The sequence below is a fragment of the Carica papaya genome, chromosome 2 (genome assembly GCF_054855325.1).
Source record: "Carica papaya isolate Zhongbai chromosome 2, ASM5485532v1, whole genome shotgun sequence".
In the NCBI taxonomy this organism is placed as follows: domain Eukaryota; kingdom Viridiplantae; phylum Streptophyta; class Magnoliopsida; order Brassicales; family Caricaceae; genus Carica; species Carica papaya.
Genome location: NC_142310.1, coordinates 13237086 through 13249392, shown reverse-complemented (window position 1 = coordinate 13249392; position 12307 = coordinate 13237086). Strand labels below are relative to the sequence as shown.

The 12307-nt window shown below is 32.9% G+C and overlaps 1 protein-coding gene across 21 annotated transcripts in view; it reads left to right on the top strand.

Annotated features, from left to right (window-relative positions):
• LOC110817314 (thiamine biosynthetic bifunctional enzyme TH1, chloroplastic-like) overlaps positions 1-12307 on the top strand; it is a 46785-nt gene that overhangs the window by 17331 nt on the left and 17147 nt on the right. For 8 of the 21 annotated variants that reach the window (XR_015817005.1, XR_015817006.1, XR_015817010.1 and 5 more), the window contains one exon: positions 25-284. Coding sequence is in view for 9 of the 21 variants with exons in the window: in XM_088213363.1 (XP_088069489.1) it covers positions 6-152; positions 8286-8516 (378 nt within the window). In the remaining 12 variants the exon portion in view is untranslated. The other 13 variants (XM_088213363.1, XM_088213362.1, XM_088213364.1 and 10 more) reach the window with 7 other exon arrangements.

Genomic DNA, 12307 nt, shown 5'->3' with positions numbered 1-12307 from the left:
GATAGTTGTGTGCTCTTTTTGCAGGTGAGAACTTCCATGAGCTGCGTTCATCTCGCATAAAAACCCGTAATACTCACGGCACCGGGTGCACCTTGGCATCATGTATCGCAGCAGAGTTGGCAAAAGGTTCTCCAATGCTTTCGGCTGTGAAGGTATTTATGCAGATACTTTGTGTATTTACTCCCAAACTTTCTTAAAGACTTTGTGTATTTACTTCCAGATTCATCAGATGATTGTTTTGAGTAGACACTGGAAAACTTAAAACTAAGTACAATTAACAGCCAGTAGACCATTAACAAGACAAGAAAATGTTGTGATAATTATGCTAAATTCATTTGAGCAAAGCAAATTAACATTGACAAACCTTATCTGAACAACAGTAGCACCTCCTTCTACAGCAGCTTTAACTGCGTCTACAATAGAATGGCCCCACTTCTTGTTCATCCCTGAATCTGTCACAGCATATAGAAACAAGTCACTTGGATTAAATGCACCCAGCTGATGACAACAATAGTTTTTCCTAAGTTTCAAAAGGTGGTCAAAGGGACCTTGAGGCCCATTTCCAATGAGAATGCCTTTGCTGTAATTTAAGGCAGTTTCAACAACACGCTTAGCCACCTGATAAAGTTTAGACGAATGAAGATAAAAATAAGAGAGAGAGAGAGGGAGAGAGAGAGAGAGTAATTGTTGAATACCATATTTCATCATTTAATTATTTAGTAATATATAATTAAGATTTTATGAGAATAATAATCTCATATTATTAGAATTCTAATAGAATAAGAATTTTCTTATTATTAGATTAGAAATTTTATAAATACTCTAAGTGTAACAATTTAAAAGGTGATAAATAAAATTATTTTTTCTTCTAAAAACCACATGTTATCATAGCTAAATAAAATTATTTTAGTTTTCTTTCCAAATTTTAAAATAACACAATATGTTGGGTTGGTACCCTTTTATTCAGATCTACTCTCATCATTATCTAAAACAGATTTGAACTCGCCGATGTGTCCTGTGGTATTTATGATGATTTTCAACGGCAATGGATGCACTGGTAAAAAGGTGTAGCCACACTCTGGAAGCGATAAAAAGGTGCAACAGCACTCTAGAGGCGCTAGTAAAAAACTACAGCCGCACATCTTCAAACGCTAGTAAAAAGGTGTAGATGCACATCTGCAGATGCTGGTAAAAAGTTATAACTGCACATGTATAAGTGTCGATAAAAACGGCTGCACCATTCCATTTTCCTGCTCATATTCAAGGATCTGTTTGGAGAAGACGAGGCAAGCCGACTTTGAGTTATTTTTGAGCCGACTTCGAGCCATTTTAGAAACAAGTTTGAGCCGTTTTAGAGCTAAACTCGAGCCGTTTTAGAGCCAAACCAACCCGTTTTGAGCCGAGCCGAGCCTAGCTGTTTTGAGCCGGGTCGAGCCGTTTTGATCCAGACCAAGCCGTTCTAAGTCGGGTCAAGCGTTTTGAGCTAAGTCAAACCATTTGAGTCGAGTCGAGCGCGTGTACACCTCTGGTAGATTGCGTGATGTCTCGTTAGAATTTGATTTGCAGGTTGGGCATATGTGATATCCCTGTACCAACTTGAGTGGAAGTGTCGAATACCATATTTTATTATTTCATTATTTAGTATTATGTAATTAAGATTTTATGAGAATAATAATCTCATATTATTAGAAATTTCACTTAAGATGAAATTTGCAGATCTGTAGGTTGATTAGCTTGGGTTTTGAAATATAGAGTAATGATGATTTGTTGCGTTTATAATTCAATAATGCTACCTTCACCAGTTTGGATAGGTGAAGTATGATGATTCATATATTCTTACTGGCACTCACTTGCCTTCTTTAAAATGCTCTCTTCTAAAATTTCTCTTCTACAGTTTTTTGTTGATAGAAGAAGAATAATTAAAATGAGAAAGACATAATTATAAACTTGTAGAATAAGACGTCCTCTCAAAATCATCTGAAAAGAGAAAAGAAAATAGGAGTATAAATAGGGCACAAAACCATGTGCAAATCAAGCTTTTGTGCAAAACCACTATGGTTCCCTTTGACATACTAATTCTACATAATTGAAATTCAATGCTTTAATGCAAATATAAATAATCTGACATTTATGTTTATCTAATTGATGAGACATTATGGGAGGTTGACGAGTTTACTAGGCTCCTTCAATTAATGGCTGATGTGCATCTTGAAGCTTACAAGAATAAGGCTGTGTGCAAACTAGAGAAAGATGGTGTCTTTACAATCAAGTTCTTTTATGACTATTTGCCAATGATGAAGAGGGAAAAGGTGTGAGATTTCCGACTTTGCAGATTTGGAAAGTGAAGACACTATTGAGAATTACTTTTTTTGCTTGGGAAGCAGGACAAGAATGCATCGTTACCATTGATAAGTTGATGAGAAGGGGCCACAATATGTTTATTACATGGTTAATGGTTGTTATTTATGTAAGGAGGCGGCTGAATCATACAACCATCTACTTGTTTGGTGTCTGGTGACTAATAGTATATGGAATATGGTTTATAGTTTATTGGGTATTAATTGGATGATTGGGGGTATGGTGAAAAATGAACTGGGTTTGGGATGGGATTGGAAAGAAATCAGAAGTTGTAAAACTCATTCCTTTAACTATTTTCTAGGTGGTGTGGAAAGAGAGGAACAATAGAGCGTTTGATGAGTGTATGGGGGATTTGAGCAAAATTAGAGATAGATGGATACATACTTTTGGCACTCTAATTTTGGGGCATGATGTATATGGGTGGGATGATTTTGGGAAGCTTTTTGATATTTTAACAGATATGTAAATATTCTATACAAGAGTGGCACCCCCTTGGTGCCTGATACTTAATATACTTGATTTTTTATCTCAAAAAAAAAAATTGATGAGACATTATATCATCAAGACCATTTTGACGTGTTTCCCAAGATACTGCTGATAATAGTTTCAGAATCTTCCAATAAGAATTAGCATAAACTGGTCTCATCTCGAACTTCATAAATTAGTTATGGTAATGGGGATTACAACAAGAGGTAACAAGGATGGTTGGATCCCTGAAAATCTTAATAAAGGCCATATGGATAGGTTCTACTTTCTTATAGTTGTGCTTACAAGGTTTGATTTTGTAATTTATGTGTTTTGGGCAAGATGGTATAAATGCATCAACCTAGATCAGTTTAAGAAATGGAGATCATGAGGAATCTAGATCAGTTTAAGAAATATGTTATGATCAGAATCTGCAACAAGTTAAAGTTGAGATCAGGAATTGGAAATGGGTGGAATCAGATATCTAATTTCATTGTTGCTAGAGAAAATATAATGGAAAGCAGGAAAAGAGACTGATAAGTCTTTTCAGTAGCTGTGATAGCTCAGAGCCTTCAAATTGAAAACTTCTATCAAGTTCAATCCTGCTGGGGAGTAAGGACTACCAAGTTAGACGGAGATTAGGGAGTGGGAGTCGGTATAAGAAAATCACGTAGTTAGGCAAAAACTTTTTCTGGTTATGGAACTAATGAGCAGAAACCTATGAAGCTACATCAAGGAGATATGCGGCCAAAGAAATACAACTAAGAGGACCAGCTATCCTCCTTTTTCTTAAAATAAAAGTTAGTAAAGTATTATTAACATTGTATCAAGGGGTACCAAGTGTGTGGTACTCTTTTTTCTTTTTGTTGATGGAGTTAGAGCTGTCCTTGTTTTTTGTTCAGTTCAGCATTAGATACTGATTATGCTCTGAATATTTCCGTAACCCATAACATCTATAAGTGACGAGTTATTGGTTTCATAATTGAAATAGATTCTAATACTTTCATTATCACATAACATCACTCTTAATTTAATAGTTTTCTCTAATTTGAGACCAATAATCAGACCTTGAAGCTAGCCAGACCATAAAGCTTAACTTATTGGCTCGAAGATAATTAGTAGCCATCTATTCTATCTCTGTGGTAGCTTGCTGTGTAAGGCAACTATATATATAGAGATTTGTAAAGTCGTTCTCTTAGTAATGGCATACCCTAAAAGAGTAAATTAAGCACATATATTGTCTGTAATTGATCTTCTTTTTTTTCCAAGTCACCAACAAAATCAAAGTCAACAATCATACATTATTACCCTTTATGTACATTATTACCTTTACTAATTTACCCAGAATTGAATATATACACTGGGCCGAGCAGTGTACATATATGCTATTGGAGAGTCAATCTGAAACAAACTCTGCAGGAAATGAAGCTAGATAGGGGAGAGTTTCATGTTAAGTTTATGGCAAATATATACATCCATATATATATATATATATAATATAATGAGCATACCGCAGAATCAGGAATGTATATATATGTGTGTGTGTGTGTGTGTGTGTGTGTGTATAAAGCTAACCAGTATTGAAGATATCTATGTCCAAAAAAACAGTCATACAGAGTTTTGTAGTGGTGAGGGCACTATAAACGAGAGATAGAAAAGCCAAGGATGAAACAAGCTGTAATTATGATTAGCAAGTAACTTAAAACATGCAGCAAAAATTGAGCAACCTCTGTCGCAGATAAGTGAGGAACACAAACTAAGAAATCTATATTGTAAAAAGGCAGCAAAATGAAAGTGAAGAGCAAAGTACTTGAATAAAATTAACAATAAAACCCAATATGAAAAAGAGCAACCTCGGTTGCACTCTCAAAACTGTCTACAAACTCCATGACCACCAGAACTTTTTGAGATCCAAAACAAAAAGAACAGAAACAGGATTTAAAGAAAGAAAATGTGAATAAAATATCAAATAACAAACTAACCTTGAATTCAATGAATTTAAACTCTCAACTATAACTCATACATTTGTAAAGAAAATAAGCTAAAAATGCTCTAGATTAATGAGCTGAGTAAATGAGATTAGCAACAAAAACAAAATTGAACCAATGAACTAAGCATGCAGACTGAAGTAGGAGAGTGTTCTAATACTCTCTGCCACCTAATAGAGTACATTCTAAGAAAATCTGGAAGTAGACAATTCATGGTACACGTTATAACCATCTGCTTATTATTTTACCCATCCCAGCCAAGAACAAACGGTACAATCCATCTGGAAAATGCTTATGCACACCAAGGAAAAAGAATATGCAGAAATGTTCGAACAAACATATTCAAATGACCAACAAAAAAGAATGCAAGTATGAGTTTGCTGGATTTCTGCAATAGGTTCAACATAATGAAAACCCTAATGACCAACGAAAAATAAACGACATTGTTTATCATCTTCAACGTTCAACAGTAAAATTAGGGTTTATAAGAGAAGCAAAAAATAGGACAAGCTCTTCAAGGTTAAAATTTTGTTTTCCAATAAGAACTTGGTGATTTTCTAATTATTTTATACTAAAGTAATTTCTTAATTTTAATTCTTTTTATCTTAAAAAATTCTGATTCTCTTCACAGAGATGATAAACAACGAAAAATAAACAACATAGGTTCAACAGTAACATGTTGAAGAAGAGAAGCAAAATGAAAAACCAATCACCAGTTATTATCTTCATTTTCTCTTTTCGTCTTAGATTGAAAGAGAATCACTATAAACTAAACTAATTATCCAAAAAAATCATCACCTGCTACAAAAATCAGTACGCACCTTAATTGAAAGAAGGATAGATGAAGGAGCTAACACCGACGGAGACAATCGCAACAAGCAAAAGCTGACTCAGGAAGTGGAAGAAGCAGACTCGGATGAGAAGAGAACAACTATGGTGGACAAAACAGAAGCAGGTCGGGTTTGCTGTTGCCGAAGAAAACAAAATTTGGGGAAGAAAACAAAATAAGGGTAAAAGGAAAATTAATAAATGTTTGTAAGGATAAAATGGTCACAAAAATATTCAACCATTAAAAACTACTAATCGGTGTTGAAAAAACTGAAAAAGATGGGGAAATAATTTACCACCAAATACACTCAAACAACCATACCATCTGTTTAGAAGTGATCTAAATAAGAAAAAACTATGAAATTACCATACTGCACATTAATTACCCATTATCCAAACACAACATTAGTATATTTATAAAACTTTTAAACTATTAATAAAGAAATTTCCTATTTTGATTGAATTCTTATTATATAAAATTCATATTATATTAAAATGCTTATTCTAGTAAATAATAATAAAGTATCTTATTCAACACCTTTCTCAAGTTGGTATAGGAATATCATACATGTCTAACTTGCAGAACAAGTTGCAAATTGGAACTAGATCTTTCAGGTAGCAACTCACCTCGGTTCTGCTCAAAAAAAGGCTTGGGTTTGGCTCAAAATCGGATCGGGTTCGGCTAAAAAAATGGCTCGAAATCTGTTTGAAAACGGCTCAAACTCGACTCGAACTTGGCTCAAAATGGCTCAAACTCGGACTGAAACCGGCTTGGCTCAACGGCTATGCTCAGGCTTCAACTTCCTTTACTCAGGCATATCTGCAGTACACGACGACCAGAAAAATGAAGCAGATTGCATCTGCGATCTTGCGTGAAGGCACAGCAAGCGATGTGTCTGTGAAGTGAAGCTGATCACGGCCAGAAAATCTTCTTGCGCATGGCGGAAGAAAAAGGTTGTGTCTGTGTGTCCGTAGACGTAGATGATCGGGGCACGGGTTTGTGCAACATGGAATGAGGAACTGAATCGCGCAGCTCTTCGCGCGGTTTTGCGCACAGTGGAAGAAGGAACCCGTGGCTCTTCGCGTGACTCTGTGGGCAGTGAAAGAAGGAGCCCGCAGCTCTACGCGCATTGGAAAAAGGAGCCCGCAGCTCTTTGTTTGGCTCTGTGCACTGTGGAGGAAGGAATTGCGGCTCTTTGCACGCTCTGCGCGTGGTGGAGGAAGGAACCAGCTGTTTTCTCTCTTTCCTCTGATCTAGCCTGTCTTCCCTCTAATCTGACTCTTTTTGCTATACTTAGGGTTTGAAAAACTCTTGAAATTAGAACCCTAAAATAGAGGGTGAAGAGGATAACTTTCGATAAGTGGGTACCAACCCAATCTATTGTGTTATTTTAGGGTTCCAATGAGACCCTTAAATTAAAATTCTTAAATTAAAGATTTAAAATAGTTTTATTTGACTATGATACCATGTAGATTTTTGAAGAAAAAATAATAATTTTATTTTTCGTCTTTTAAAGTACTACATTTAGTGTATTTGTAGAATTTTTAAACTACAAATAAGAAAATTACCTATTTTATAGAATTTTTATTATATAAAATTGCTATTATAGTAAAATGTTTATTCTAGTAGATAATAATAAAGTATCTTATTCAACACTTATTCTCACCTATAATTGTCATATTACTGTTAACATATTGAATTAGTATATGTTTTATGTTAGATCTCACTTCCAACTCTTAGGTTGATTCCTCAGGGATGGGAATCCAATGTATATTTTATTTCATATGAAATGAATTCTCAACCACAAAGAATTAAATGTGGGGGTAGTGTGAGATTAAACATATAAATCGTGTTCTAGTTCTACATTTTAAGACTAGCATAAAGGTTAGGAGGAATTAATGCAAATGAATGGAATTTGAACCAAATGCAACTTTGGAGGAATTACTGCTTTTATAGCAGCGTGGTTCTCACTGTAATATTACTCAAAACTGTTTTCTTGGACTGGAGCGTCCCAGAATGACAAGAATTTCTGTTATAACTTGAAAGGATGCTTATTGAATTTAATGTGATTCTGCAGTTGCATGGTGATATTGATACTGAATGGGAATAAGCTATAAGATGAAATGGTTTATTATTAGGATGTATTGTTGGAATATATATGCTTCTGGAGTCTTTTGTATTTTACATTATAGGTAATTTAGGAAATATTAGCTAGATTTAAGAGTACTCTTGATTGTATGTTTTTATTTTATTTTTCTTATGATGACGTGGCACTTTGTTTCCTAATTGTTCCTTTAAATGCCAGCTGTGGTTGGTCCAAGTGTGGTGCTATCTTTATATTGGACTTGTTAGTTGCCAAGTTCTCTTGGTTCTCCTTTCCATCTATTTTCCAATATATGGTGGGATGTGAAAATATGGTGATAATTATTATGTTATTTTAGGATATCCCCAATCATGAAACCAAGAAAAGAACAAATAGGATAGAATATTAATGCAATGAAACAGTATCCAAAAATATGAATGATATTCTTTGAGATGGCATCATACAGTCATTCTCTGATCTACAATCATAGTCTTCCTTAGGTTAATCAGTTTTCTCTGACATTTTCATTAGATTTAGCTTCATCCGTCTTGCATTATCATAGGAGGTTATCAAAACCGATGGCGAGACAATCCGATGGCTCTTGTACCAAACTGAGCCGACCATCACTGCACTCAATGGGAATAAGGTTTCTCCTGCTCCTCCATCACCGGTGGTGGATTCTTTCTCCAGCTTACAAGCCTGTGCCTTCCCTGCCAGGACCAGAGTTCAATCAGTTAATGACGGTCCTTGGGCTTTGGAGTTGGAAGGCCAGCGGGTTTTTGAAATGGGTTGATCTACTCCGTTTAGATCGGTTGCAGATATCCTGAAATTTGCACTCATCTTGTTTAAACTCATGGGGGAAAGAAGCTCTGGAATTTTGTAGGTTAGAGTGAACGACTTGGCTTCGGAGGATGTATATCTAATCGCGGGGTTTGCATTATTTTGTGCTTGGAGAGAGAGAGAGAGAGAGAGAGAGAGAGCTTTTTAATTTTATTTTACTCTTCTTAAAAATCCTTCCCTTTACCACAAATTAATTGAAAAGACATATTATTATTATTATAACATTAAACAAATGATTTAGTGGTTGTATTAGTTGTTATTTATAATTTTAGTTTATTTTTAAGATTAAATTTTAATTTTATTTTCGGCTTCCATGCATAATTGTCTTTCAATTACTTCAAAAACAATAGCTTCAATGCTCAACTACAGAATAAGATCATTCCTCAGTTGGTTGCCCCTACTTTAGTGCTCTTTTTGATGCCTAGTTCGCCGCCAACCTACAGAATAAGTTCAGCGGTGCTCATCCTTCAGGGATTGAAAAACTGTGTTTGGCATTACCTGTTGACTCTTTTAGAAATAAAAGAATGCGCTCATATTTGGGGGTAGCTCTTCCAGTTTAGAGGAACTGAGACATGAGATCTTCAGATTGACAGAATACACCTTTCAAGCATCCGTCATTAAGACGATCATATCTGGTCATCGTACTGGTAGAGTAGAAAAACTTATCAACTGAACCCCGCCTCCTTACCATTGGATTAAGATCAATACTGATGGCGCTCTCTAGGGTAGCACCAATACGGCTTGTGCAGGTGTTATCAGGAATATTGGCACTTGCATTGTTCTTTAGGCCGAACTCTAGGATGGTCTTGAGCTGGCTTGAAATTTAGGGTCGCATCGTGTGATCTTGGAAATAGATAATGTCCTTACTGTTCAACTTTTGAACTGTGCCCTCAACAAGGAGCATATCCCCACCACCGCGAATTCTCACATAGTGTTGGCTATTCAGTCTTGGTTGGCGAAAGATTGGCACGTCATAATCCAACATGTTTATGTGAGGGGAATCGTTGTGTGGATTTACTGGCCAACCTGACCTTCACTTTTTCTCTCGAATCCTACTATCTGCAGCGGCTGCCCACTGAGCTTTTGAGTATCCTTAGGGAGGACTTTACTGGTGTCTTCTGGCTTAGAATGTGTACTCTTTAATTGTTTCTTTTGGCTTTTTTCTCCCTTGTATCCAAAAAAAAAATATTTCAATACCTTTTGTTTAAATGGGTAATATACATTAAAAAGCGAATTAAGTATTCTCTCTCTATTAATTTACTCTCATGTAGTCATCAATGTTGCCACATCATTTAAATTTTTTTTTAGTAAATACCAACATTAGCACCAAATGATTGTAAATTAGCATTCGTTAGGAAAGTTATTTTTATTATATATTAAAAATAAATAAATAAATAATTTTTATGTTAAAAATTATTTAAACTTTTAATATTTTTATGTTAATTATAATAATATTAAAATAACTTATATTAGGTCATTTAATAAAATAAGACATAATAAACTAATATATATGAAAAATCAAAAAATTAATTAAAAAAATAAAGATAACAATGAATAAGAAAAGAAAAAATGGAGAACAGTAGCAAAAAAAAAAAGGAAAAACATTAGCTTTACTTTCAAAATAGTTCCAGCATCGACCTCACCCTCCACAACCATCTCTGGCCAACATCCACCACATACAATACCCTACCAACTCATCATCATCTCTCTCTTGCCTCCTTTATCACTCTCATAATTGTTGACATTCTTTATCATCATTCCCAACGTGAAAATCAAGAAACTTAGTTCAGTTTCAAACATGTGAGAATTTGGTACATGGACATCTCATTTCCAATCCCTCTCCTCTTGATCCCAATATGGTCTTCACCACTATTATTGTTTCGCTTTCTCATTAACAATAGTGGTAGTTGATGTAGGAATATTTTGAGAGATTATATAAAAGTACTTCTAAAAGATAATTTTTAAGGATGAAAATCATCATCATCAAAGAAAGAATTTTATATGTCAAATCATCAAGAGAAATATATGAAATAAAAATATACATGAATTTACAGAAAATATCGTTGTATATTATACTTGTGACTTTCGGTCTTATAAGTTGATAAATATAAGATCTTCAAGATATAATTTTTTATCCAACTTTTCTTTAGAAATCTCCATCTCTCTCTTGCTAATAATGGGATTTTAGATAAGAATATTCACATTTATAACTTGGGGACTATAACTTCAATTTTTTTCTAATTTCTAATGAAGTCCATTATAAAGTTAGAAATTAAACTTTTTGACGTGAAATCCAAAATCAACCAATATAATAAAAAACTCACACATTTTGCTAATACTTTATTATCCATTAAAATTGAAAGAAAAATATCAATCGTTGAATTATAAAGTCATAATTTCTATCTAATAGTCACAGTTTATGGATAGATATTTACCATCTTTGTAACTGACATTACTTACAAGATTGTCTCAGAGAAAAATTTTGTGATATAGTTTAAGATATTGTGTTTTTCATAAATATAAATATTAGATCGTATTAATGCAATTACAATAATTGATTTTGAATAAAAATAAATGATAAATATTAATTTATTTAATTTAACAATTAAAAGTTTAAAAATGTAAAGTGTCTTTTATTAAAAACTCACACATTTTGATGATGTTCTATTGTCCATTAAAATTGAAAGAAAAATATCTGTTTAATTATAAAGTCATATAAAAGTAAGAATTTATGGATATATATACTCTTTTTGTAACTAGTGTTTATAGGTTAAGAAATTATTTTTTATAATTACAACCATTAGACCGTATAAGTGAAATCAAAATCATTGATTTTAAATAAAAATGAATAATAAATATTAACTTATTTAATCTAATAATTATAAATTTAAAAATATAAAATATTTTTTATTAGAAACTCACTCATTTTGCTGACATTTTATTATCTTCAATCATTGGATTACAGAGTCATAATTTCAATCAAACAGTTAAAATCTAACATTTTATTATCTTCAATCTTTTTTGTAACTAGTGGTTTGTACAAGATTGTCAGAGAGAAAAATCTTGTAATATAGTTTAAGATAATATGATTTTCATAGCCACAATTATTAGATCATACAAGAGAAATTACAATCGTTGATTTTGAATAAAAATAAATAATAAATATTAACTTATTTAATTTAATAATTAGAAATTTAAAAATATACCGTATTTTTTATCAAAAACTAACACATTTTGCTAGCATTTTATTATCCATTAAAATTGAAAAAAAAAATATAGACAGTTAGATTATAGAGTCATAATTTCAATCTAACTACCAAAATTTGTAGATAGATGTAGACCATTTTTGTAACTAGAATTACCTACAAGATTGTTCTAAAGAAGCATTTTGGTCATGTAAGTTGACAAATAGAAGATCTTCAAGATCGAATTTTCTATCCAACTTTTCTTTAGAAATCTCTCTCTCTTCCTCTTACTAATGATGGAATTTTAGATAAGAATACTCATATTTATAACTTGTGAACTATAACTTCCTACATTTCCTAATTTCTAATAAAACCTATCATAAAGTTAGAAATTAAATTTTTTTATATGGAACCTAAAATCAATCAATGTGATAAAAAACTACACATTTTGCTGACATTTTATTATTCATTAAAATTGAAAGAAAAATATTAGTCATTGAATAATAAAGTTATAATTTCAATATAAAGTTCATAATTTGTACAGATAAATACCCTTTTT